Source organism: Pristis pectinata, chromosome 3 (genome assembly GCF_009764475.1).
Source record: "Pristis pectinata isolate sPriPec2 chromosome 3, sPriPec2.1.pri, whole genome shotgun sequence".
NCBI classification, from domain to species: domain Eukaryota; kingdom Metazoa; phylum Chordata; class Chondrichthyes; order Rhinopristiformes; family Pristidae; genus Pristis; species Pristis pectinata.
In genome coordinates, this window is record NC_067407.1 from 54982348 (window position 1) to 54994491 (window position 12144).

General features: G+C 41.6%; 1 protein-coding gene across 4 annotated transcripts in view; it reads left to right on the forward strand.

Annotated features, from left to right (window-relative positions):
• ddr2a (discoidin domain receptor tyrosine kinase 2a) overlaps positions 1–12144 on the forward strand; it is a 130768-nt gene that overhangs the window by 72156 nt on the left and 46468 nt on the right. For all 4 annotated transcript variants that reach the window (XM_052011065.1, XM_052011067.1, XM_052011066.1 and 1 more), the window contains 2 exons: positions 5751–5853; positions 6387–6615. In XM_052011065.1, the coding sequence (XP_051867025.1) occupies positions 5751–5853; positions 6387–6615 (332 nt within the window). The remainder of the gene's footprint in view (positions 1–5750; positions 5854–6386; positions 6616–12144) is intronic.

Here is a 12144-nt window from a genome sequence, read left to right on the forward strand (position 1 = left end):
ATAATTTTCTGCCAGTGGAGGTGGTGATAATCTGGTCACAGAGCAGTCTCAAAACAAAAGTTTTTCATGTCAGCATCACATGTCACTACGGTTCACATTTGAAGCATTTACCAATTACAGTTAAGTTAAAATTTAATTGAAAATACCATACTCCTTTCTACTATACATTTTATACTTTTAACAATCAGATATCACACCAAATTCTGCAGTAAGATGAGGTTTTTAAAACTCAGTGTTTCCCGTGCAATTAAATACAGTGCAAACTCATTCCCATTAGAAATTTTTGTAAAAGCATTCTCATAGTTTTCCACTCAATGTGTGTTTGATTTACCTAATCCATTTTTGGAATCAGTCTTATAATGTTGTTTAGAATGAAAGAAGAAACTTAACATTACTTATTGCCATTGTTGGACTTTCAAAATCATTCGGAATCAATTAGATATTTTGAAATTAGTTAATTTTGCAATAAGAGATAATAGTCAGTTTGCTGTCAGCAACAGAAAAGCGAAAAAAACTGCAGCTACTAAATCTGAAATAAAAACAGAAAATGCTGTAAACACTCAGAAGGTTAGCCTGCAATTGTGGAAGATAAACATAGTTAATATTTCAAGTCGATGACCTTCCAGAACTGTTCTGATGAGATGTCATTGATATGGTACATGAACTCTGCTTCCCTTTCCATGGATGCTGCTTGACCTACTGAGTATCTACAGCATCTTCTGCTTTTGTTGTGCACAGCAAGATCCCTTAAGCAGGTTCTGTGAGAATCAGACAGTCTGTTCTGGTGATGTTGACTGAGGGATAGATACTGGGTAAGGCAATTGGGAAAACGCTCCTGCTGTTCTTCAAATCCTCCAGTGGGATATTTCACATAATCTAAGAGGGCACTTATTTAATGTCTCATCTGAAAAACTGTACTTTTGACAGTGAACCACTCCCTGATATGACAAAGGTATGAACTACTAGCTTCTGTGTTCATGTTTAAGGAATGAGACTTGAACCACATCCTTCTGACTCAACTCACTTTGACATTTTGAGCCATTTGTCCTTGAGCTGGATATCAAGTTGAATGTGTAACTCTTCCAAGACATTTTTTTCACTTCATCACTCAAGGGTGCAGAAATGTTCTTTGTGATGTATTAATAATGTTTTTTTTCTCAAAATTGTAATTTGATAAAATGTATTGCAATAATATAAATTTCAGTTGTGCTATTTTGAAAGAGATATTCCTGAAAGAATCTTCCTTTTTGCTTAATAACAAATATATATATCAAACTATGGATTAAATATTAATTGCTGGAGATACTTAGCAGATCAGGCAGCATCCATGGATAGAGAACTGACTTTAATGTGTCACATTAATGTGTCAGATTGATGACACCTCATCAGCAATAAAATACTCTTTTGTCAACAATAGAACTGAAGTATAAAAGGGAGTGGCACAGTGATACAGCTGGGGGAGCTGCTGCCTCACAGCTCCAATGACCCAGGTTCAATCCTGACCTCCAGTGCTGTCTGTGTGGAGTTTGCACAATCTCCCTCTGCTCACATATGTTTCTTCCGGATGTTCCAGTTACCTCCTACATCCCAAAGACATTCTGGGTGGTAGGTTAATTGACCATTGTAAATTTCCCCTTGTGCAGTTGGGTGGTAGAATTTGAGGGGAATCACTGGGAAAATGGGAAGAATAAAATGGGATTTGTGCAGATGAATATTTGATGATCGGTGCAGACTTGATGGGCTGAAAGGCTTGTTTTCTATGCTGTATGACTCTATGGATCTAAACTGTCCTTGGTGCTACACACTGGTTGGAAAATTGCATTTAAAGCAAAATATCTTGGATATCTTATGAGTTCTAAAGTTTGAATTGTGGTAAATTCTGCCATAGAAATATGAGAATATGGAAATAAAATCAGGAGGTTCAGCCATTTGAGCTGACTCAACCATTCAATAAATCCATTCAATAAGTTTCATCTCATCCTCTACCTCCACATTCTGCACATCCCTTGATACATTCCAAATCTCAAAATCCATTGCCCTGTGTCTTGAATGTCCTCAGCAACTGTCCATGATCTGCCCTCTGAAGTAGAGAACTCCAATGATTTGCAGTCACTTGAGTAAAGAAAATTTTCTACATCACCATCATAAATGGCCAGACCCTTATCCCACATCTGTAATCCCAAGTTTGAGACTCCATGGCCAAGAAAAATACTCTCCCAACATCAACCCCGTCAAGAATTGAACCATTATTTTTTTTAATGAGATCACATTTCTTCTAAACTCTAGAGGGTATGGACTAGTATTACTCCTCATAGGAATTGCCCACATCCCAGGAATCAATCTTTTAAACCTTTGTTGAACTTCTTAGGTAAGGAGACTAAAACTGTTACAGTAGAAAATAGAACAGTACTGAACAGGAGCAAGCCCCTCAGCTCACAATGTCTGTGCCAGCCATGATGAAAGTCTAATCAATCCCATCTGTCTGCACATGGTCTATATCCATCATATTGCCTACCTTTTCGTGTGTCTGTCTAAATGCCTCTTAGACATTGCATTGTAGCTGCTTCTATTACTTCCCCTGGCAGTGCATTCTGGGTACCAGCGCTCTTGGTGTAAAACAAAAACTTGCTTTCTAAATCCCCTTCAAACTTTCTTCCTCGCCTTAAACCTATGTCCTCTAGTATTTGACATTTTCATCCTATTTTCTGTCTTCCCACTTTCCTGAATCACAGGATTATGTTTGTTACCATCTATGCTGAGAGAGCTATTGTAAAATGTGGGGAATTTTCAAAGGTCAAAATGTAATGCTCAACATATGTTACCTCCTCTTCTAAAATGCCAAGGCCTGGCCATCAGAAGCAGGAATTTCGTTGGCTTTTAACCTCATTAATTTATTTATCTTTTATTAATACCCATCTCTTTAATTCTTCATAATCCTTATAATATCCAATATGCTTTTATATCTTCCCGAGTCAAAATAATGACTCTGCTGAATGTTTCTCGCATTTCCTTATTCCATATTATAACTTCTCCTGCTTCCACCAATAAGAGACCCATATTTACTTTGCTAAACACTTCCTTTTTCATACCTGTGGAAGCTCATACATTCTTTCTAAGCGTATATAAACAGCAATAACAGCTGATTCATATTCTGATAAGACACTTCCTGAAAATTTGGCAGCCTTCAGTTTTCCAAACAGAAGTAGTCATTAAGCCAAATTTTATCTTGGATGAAAAAAAAACTGTCATTGTTTGCTAAGGCAGCAAGATTTCAAAGGCTGCTTTTCTTGTATTTACATTCTATGGTTCTGTTTCTCAGAAAGTGTTGTTGTAATTGCTGACATTAACTGACCCTCTGCTCGAACTGTAGGATAGACATTAGCTGAGTCTAATGATAATGTATGTGCACTGGAGCCAGTGGTAAGACAGTAAATATTAGAGAAACAAGCAGACCATTCATCTTACTTTTTTTTCCCCAAACTGATGCCAAGGCTTACAGCACTGCCTAAGGATTGGCTTGAGCAGCTGTAAAGTCAGTGTAGAATCGAGGCTAGTACTTTTCCACTCTTTGCAATCAGAGCTGAAAGTCTTCTTTCACTACAGTATAACCTGTACAGGCTTTCGATCCGTGGGTCTGTCGCTGACAGGCAGACACCACTTATATTGCTTGACACCAGCAAGGCGAGTAGTGGGGGTGGGGGGGGGGGATGGGGGGAGAGGGGGTGAGGTTTGGCTTATAATTTGGAATGGAGTCCAGACTGAAGCTCACAAGCCTGATATCTTAATGAAAGTGATTGTGTAATGTCTGTAGATTTGACTCTGCTTGTTTGTCCAAAGATTCTGTTCTACTTCAGAAGCCATTAGTCCCAGTACCATCTCAAAATCCCTACCCCCTCTCTCAAACCACACTCATTAGGGGGTGGAGGTTAAAAGCCAAGATGTCTTTGAATTGCCAACTTTTCTTTGTGGATTGCATTAACTTCCTGCCATAATAAATTTTGTGTTTGTTTAAAAAAAAACAGGCTTGTTTTGTTTGGAGATATTATCAGGCAGCAATAAAGCAGTCCTTCTGTTTGCCACTGGACATTGCCTCTGTTCCGAGCTTTGAAGTTTGGTATTTCTTCAATACGGGGAAGCAACATTCCTCGGCTTTTCAGTAATATTCCCTGATTATTGATTGTTTTCTTATTTACCAACATAAATTACAATATTTTTTTACTTTTGTCTTTCTTTTCGAAGAAGTGGAATTAGGCAACTGCATTAGCCAATGTAGCTCATTCATTCAAGGGAGGAATGTTAAAAAAAATGTCAGCTATGGTTTCTCTACAGCAGCCAACACTGCTTTCAAGAAATTCATTGAACTTGAATTAAGTTTGCAATGCGTACTAGATGATTTGGCATTGAGGGTAGTATTTAAAGATAAATGCTTGTGTGGAGTTGGATACAGGCAGTAATAGCTACCAAATGTTCAAGATAAGTACCTTCATCTTATTAAGCTTTACTGCAGAGAACAGAGCAGACATACTGGGATGGATCAGGACTTTGTGAACATAGTGAAACTAACACTAATGAGTCAGCAGCTGCACGTTTTGTATATTTCTCCATTCTTATTCCCGTCGACCTGTCACTATTGCACAAAATTCAAACCTATCTCATTACTTCTCTTCTGTCAGATATTCAATGTGTTAATCGAAAAGTGTGCGTGTGTATTTTTAAATAAATTTCAGTTAGAAGCACAACACTGCAACAAGAATATACATAAAGATAATAAAACTTGACAAGAGGGATAATCTCAAAATGATTGTGTTCATTGATTGACTTATATGGGAAACATTATTCCAGACATCTAAAAAAATATTACAACCTGTTAGATCCCTTCAATAAATTACATCCCAGAGACAATGTTTGTTTATATGAATCCAGTATCGAAGTGTTAGGTTTATTGAATGGCCATTGTGAGCTTATGACACGAGAAAAACATTCCACTCATCATGCAGCCTTCCTTCTCTATAGGACAACCTAATATTACTCTAGAGTCACCTGTTGACAGACCTTCCTGCTATCACTGAAGTACCAAAGTCCTGTTAGATAGTGGACTAATCACTTATATGTGAGAACATTTGTTCAAGCACTAATTCGTAGCCTATCTCCCTTGCAGTACCAGAGAAGTGTACTACTGTACACTCTTTTGTTGACATTTTTATCCTTTACCTATCTAGTGAGAAATAATCCATCTCACTTTTTTTAAAAGCCTAAAATTATGTTTCCCAAATAAAACATTCAGTAAACACAATCAGTTTGATACTCAGTTCTTTTGAAAATTACTGAGAGAGGTATTGCAGGAAATCTCAAGGATATTAACAGGTTAAGCCTTTGCTCTGTGCAGGTTAACCAGAGGGTAAATGAGCCGTGCAAGCAATGGGTTAATAAATTCCCATAAGTAACGACTTGAGGGAAGGATCTGCCATACACCTTGTATGTTTTACAATTTTTTTGACCATAAACATTGTGAAGAAGTAACCTGACTGAATTTCAATCCAACGTAACCCAACCCGACCCAATCCCACACCCTTAATTTTAACTACCAAGCGGTGATGAATATTGGGCCTTGTGGAAGACTGATATTTCAACTTATCTCCTGAGTTAGGTTAAAATTCACCCTGTAACATAACTGAGACCTTCCCAGAAATGCCTTGACATAGACAGTAGTGTGCTTTGCCAAACTCCTGACCTGCTGTTGTCTTCTCCAGCCGTGTGCCGCTACCCGCTGGGAATGTCGGGTGGGCAAATCCACGATGAAGATATCACAGCTTCCAGTCAGTGGTATGACTCTACAGCGGCCAAGCACGGCAGGTGAGTGGATGTTCTGATTCCTGCTGTAGGTCACTGCTCAAATGGTGTGAGGTTTGCACACCAAGACCTTGTATTTAAGGTCTCAGGGTTTGTTACTAATTTGGTGACTTTGTCACAGTGTAGGAAAACATAACTTTAATGTCAACCAAAATAGAAACAAAGGATCATAGTGCAGTGCAGAAGGAAAGCCATTTGACCCATGCAGTGATGCGGTGTGAGTTTCATGTTAGTTGAAACTCTGAACTCATGTTAATTCTGAGCACTGGTCAGAAAGTTGATGTCAACGAATATCAAAGTTAGAACCTTACAGCTCAGAAAAAGGCAATCCTGTCTATTTTCCCATTTTTTCCCATTGTCCCTGATTCCATGTGCTCTGATAATGGAATCAGTGGGAAAAATAATTCACTTACATTATTCTCACTATTTCTCCCTCTTCAGTACAACAAATTGCTTTTCTTCAGACATTTGCTTCGTTATTGTATTCTGCAGCTGATCGACCAACCAATAAATAAAACTTCCTTGTTGTTCCATAGACTGGATTTTGAAGGAGGGGATGGAGCCTGGTGTCCACAAGGACCTGTAGATCCTGACGACATGGAGTTCCTTCAGGTCGACCTTCGAATTCTGCACTTTATTACCCTGGTGGGCACTCAGGGTCGTCACGCTGGAGGCCACGGCAATGAATTTGCTCAGATGTATCGTCTTGACTACAGCAGAGATGGAAACCGATGGAATTCGTGGAAAAATCGAGATGGGAAACAGGTAATTTCCAGACTAAAGGCCTGCAAAGTATTTTCCATTTAAGGTGAAATTTGGTTCTTCTTGGCAAGTGACCAGATGAAGTTATTGTTCTGCAGTGCCTGCTTGCATCTATGTCATGCATTTGGAGTGATAGGGGTGATAAATTCAATTCCACAGTATGCATTTTATGGGTAGTAAAGCTTTTGACTTATTTTTAAAGTAGCAATTGATGGAAGCACACGCTTGTGTGCAAGTTTTACTGGATGCTCTATTGCACAGCTAACACCACAAAAAGGAAGGTTATGTTGTTGATCAGTCCACAATAGTAATTCATTGGCAGCATTGCCATTTTGAGTTCAGTGCACCAACTCTTGCACTCTCTCAGCCTCGCATACTGTACATAAGTTCATCAGCAGGAAACCCTCCATCTGCACTATTGAAAGGGATCATCAACCATATCCAGTCTGGTTGTTGATTGATTTATACCAGCTGCAGCTGTGATTATGCAAACAATCAGTTCTTTCCCCTAAAGTAAACATAGAACAGCACAGCACAGGAACAGGCCCTTCAGCCCACGAAGTTGTGCCAAACTAATTAAATAAGTAATTAAAAGCCTACTAAACCAGTCTCTTCTGCCTATACAAGTCCATATCCCTCCATTCTCTGTACATTCACGTGCCTATCTAAGAGCTTCTTAAATGCCTCTAGCGAATTTGCCTCCATCACCACCCCTGGCAGCACATTCCAGGCACCCAACACTCTCTGTGTAAAAAAAACTTGCCCCACACACCTCCTTTGAACTTGTCCCCTGTCACCTTAAATGCACGCCCTCTGGTATTTCGAGCCTGGCAAAAAGATATTAGCTGTCTACTCTATCTATGACCTTCATAATCTCATAAACTTCTATCAGGTCTCCCCTCAGCCTCCGCCGCTCTAGAGAAAACAACCCTAGAGTTATTTAAAATTGGTAAAGTCTACAATCTGTCATCTACAATAGCTACAACTCCAATTATAGAGCAGGCTTCAAATTGTATTGCCAGTAGCTGTCAGAGTGACCGTGGCCATTAACTTTTTTTATTCAGTCTCTTACAACACTGGAATTGGAGTTATTTGTGATATCTCATGGTTTGCTATCCAATGTCATGCTCCATTCAAAGAAAGCTGTCAACATTCCAAACACTCTTGCCAGAGAAATGCATGCAGAGAGAGCACAAATGCAAGGATTGCCTACGAGATGGCTTTTTAGAGCAGCTTGTGGTTGAGGGAACAGGCACTTCTGGATTTGGTATTGTGTAATGAACCAGATTTGATTAGGGAGCTTAAGGTAAAGGAATCCTTAATAGGCAATGATCATAATATGATAGAATTCACCCTGCAGTTTGAGAGGGAGAGGTTAAAATTGGATGTAACGGTATTACAGTTGAGTAAAGGTACAGAGGCATGAGGGAGGAGCTGGCCAAAGTTGATTAGAAGGGGACCTAGCAGGGATGATGCTATAGCAGCAATGGCAGGAGTTTCTGGGAGAAATTCGGAAGATGCAGGATCAGATCATCCCAAAGAAGCAGCAGCATTCTAAAGGGAGGATGAGGCAACTGTGGCTGACAAGGGAAGTCAAAAGCAGTGTAAAAGCAAATGAGGGGGCATACAATATTGCAAAAATTAGTGGGAAGCTAGAGAATTGGGAGGATTTTAAAAACGAACAGAAGACAACTAAAAAGCAATAAGTGGAGAAAAAATGAAATATGAAGGTAATCTAGTCAATAATATAAAAGAGGATACCAAAAGATTTTTCAGATATAAAAAGAGTAAAAGAGAGGCAAGAGTGGACATCGCCACTGGAAAATGACGCTGGAGAGGTAGTAATGGGGAGCAAAGATATGGTGGATGAACTGAATAAGTATTTAGTGTCAGTCTTCACTGTGGAAAACACCAGAAACATGCCAGAAATTCGAGAGAGTCAGGGGGCAGAAGTGAGTGTAGTCGCTATTACTAAGGAGTAGGTGCTTGGGAAGCTGAAAGGTCTGAAAGTAGATGTCACTTGGACCGGATGGACTACACTGAAAGGGGTAGCTGAAGAGATTGTGGAGGCATTAGTAGTGATCTTTCAAGAGAATCACTAGAATCAGGAATGGTTCCAGAGGACTGGAAAATTGCAAATATCACTCTACTCTTTAAGAAGGGAGGGAGATAAAAGACAAGATATTATTGGCTGGTTAGCCTGACTTCAGTGGTTGGTAAGATGTTAGAGTCCATTATTAAGGATGAGGTTTTGGGGTAATTGGAAGCACAAGATAAAATAGGCCAAAGTCAGCATGGTTGCCTTAAGGGAAAATCTTGCCTGACAAATCTGTTGGAATTCTTTGAGGAAATAACAGGCAGGATAGACAAAGGAGAGTCAGTGGATTCAGAAATCAGAGGTGCAAAGGGACTTGGGAGTCCTCGAGCAGGGTTCCCTAAAGGTTAACTTGCAGGTTGAGTCAGTAGTAAGGAAGGCAAATGCAATGTTAGCATTCATTTCAAGAGGACTAGAATATAAAAGCAAGGATGTAATGCTGAGGCTTCATAAGGCATTGGTCAGACCACATTTGGAATATTCTGAGCAGTTCTGGGCCCCATGTCTAAGGAAGGAAGTGCTGGCATTGGAGAGGGTCCAGAGGAGACTGACCCCAACAAATCCAGACAAGAGTCCAGACAAGAATGACCTCGGGAACAAAAGGGTTAACATATGAGGAGCGTTTGATAGATCTGGGCCTGTACTCGCTGGGGTTTAGAAGGATGAGGAGGGATCTCATTGAAATTATCGAATGTTGAAAGGCCTGGATAGAGTGGATGTGGAGAGGATGTTCCCAGTAGTGGGAGAGTCTAGGACCAGAGGGCACAGCTTCAGTATAGAAGGTAGTCCCTTTAGAACAGAGATGAGAAGAAGTTTCTTCCGCCAGAGGGTGGTGAATCTGTGGAATTCATTGCCACAGATGGCTGTGGAGGCCAAGTCATTGGGTATATTTAAAGCGGAGGTTGATAGGTTCTTGATTAGTAAGGGTGTCAAAGGTTATGGGCAGAAGGCAGGAGAATGGAGTTGAGAGGGAAAAATAAATCAACCATGATCAAATGACAGAGCATACTTGATGGGCTGAATGGCCTAATTCTGTTCCTATGTCTTATGGTCTTATGATTGCAGATTGCAGGTTTTCTCATGGTGCGTGATGTCACTAACTGCGTGCATGTCACTTTGCAGACAATTCACATCAACTCATTAAGGTGTACTGCAACTGAGAGAGGTTACATTCCATTAGCAACCAGCTGGCAACCAATCACAGATGTACACTACAGTCCCTTGTCCAGTGTTCGGGCAGAAGTCACAATGTCTTCATTTTACAAGAAATTGTTTAACCACTAGCTGTAAATTAGATAACCACTGCACTATTTTTGTGGAAGACTGACTTTTTTACATAGACAAATCTCTGGAATTGTTTCTTTTCATGCTGCATTTTTGCCATCTGCACATGAGCTTCCTGACAAATCTAAGGGTCACTGCTGGGTTATTAGCTGAAGCTGAGTTGGCAGAGCTGCTGCCTCACAGCTCCAGTGCCCTAGGTCCAATCCTGACCTTGGGTGATGTTCGTGTGGAGTTTACACGTCCCCCCTGTGACCGTGCGGGTTTCCTCCAGGTGCTCCAATTTCCTTCCACATCCCAAAGACTATGCCAGTTGAAAGGTTAATTTGCCCACTGTAAATTGCCCTTAGTGTGTAGGTGAGTGATAGAATCTGGGGAAAGTTGAGGGAAATATGAGCACAATAAAGTGGGATTAATGTAGGATTAGTATAAATGGGTGCATAATGGTCAGGGCAGTCTTTGTGGGCAAAGGGCCTGTATCAGCACTGTATGACTCCATGACTCTATGTGAGTGTATGCCACTGGAGTCCCAAGAGATGCTATAAGGCAGACCACTGACACACTGAAGTATTAAACCCTCCTGAAGGAATTCTGCAGCACTTGGTAGAGTGGGGGCCATGTACCATGATAGTTTCACAATAGTTCAGAAATCTTTCAGCCAGTTATGAAAAACACAATGATGCTGGAGGAACTCAGCAGGCCAGGCAGCATCCGTGGAGAAAAGCAGGCGGTCAACGTTTCGGGGCAGGACCCTTCTTTAGGACTGAAGATAGGAAAAGGGAAAGCCCAATATATAGGAGGGAAAAGCAAAGCAGTGATAGGTGGACAAAAGAGGGGAGGCGGGGTGGGCACAAGGTGGTGATAGGTAGATGCAGGTAAGAGATAGTGATAGGCAGGTGCGAGGGAGGAGGGGAGAGCAGATCCACTGGGTGATGGGTCAAAGGTAAGGATAGAAAGGAAAAAAAGAGAGAGATTGGCTAGGAAAGGGAAGCAGTGAAGAAGCATGGTGGGGGGGTGTTGTGGGGAGAAGGGGTGGGGATGACTTAAAGTGGGAGAATTCGATGTTCATGCCGTTAGGCTGCAAAGTTCAACAATGGAAAATGAGGTGCTGTTCCTCCAATTTGCACTTGAAATTCTCCTGGCAGTGGAGGAGGCCGAGGACTGACATATCAGTGATAGTGTGGGAGGGGGAGTTGAGGTGACCGGCAATGGGGAGATGCAGATCGTGCTTACGGACAGAGTGCAGGTGTTCTGCGAAATGGTCACCTAGTCTGCGTTTGGTCTCACCAATGTAGAGGAGGCCACACTTGGAGCACCAAATGCAGTAGATGATATTAAGGGAGGTGCAGGTGAATCTCTGTCTCACCTGAAAGGACTGTTTGGGTCCCTGGATGGAGGTGATGGAGGTGGTGTAGGGGCAGGTGTTGCATCTATGGTGGGGGCAGTGGAATGTTCCTGGGGTGGGAGTAGGATGGGTGGGGGGGGGAGGAGTTAACTTGGAAGTCACGGAGAGAGCAGTCCCTGCGAAAGGTAGAAAAGGGTGGGGATGGGAAGATATACTTGGCAGTGGGGTCCCTTTGGAGATGGCGGAAGTGACGGAGAATAATGTGTTGGATATGTAGGCTGGTGGGATGAAATGTGAGGACAAGGGGGACCCTATCCCTGTTGGGTCTGTGAGGGGTGGGGGTGAGAGCAGAGGTGAGGGAAATGGCATACATATCGGGGTGAGCTCTCTTAACCACAGTAGGAGGGAAGCCATGGTTAGTATAGAAGTTGGACATCTCAGATGTCCTGGAGTGGAAAGCCTCATTCCTTGGAAGCAAGCTGAGATTCATTGACAGAAAATCCAGCTATTGTCCTCTGACATTCGATGGTACCACCACTGAATCCCCCACTATCAATATCCTGGGGGGTTACCAGAAACTGAACTGGTGTAGCCAGATACACAATGTGGCTACAAGAGCAGGTCAGAGGCGAGGAATTCTGCTGCAAGTAACTCGCCTCCTAGCTCCCCAGAGCCTGTCTACCATCTACAGGGCTCAAGTCAGGTATGTGAGGCAATACTCTTCACTCAGTGAGTGCACCAGGATTTTCCATGTACGGTGTTTACCAGTAAGCATGCTGTAATGAAGCAGTCTGATCTCTGGAGAGTTACT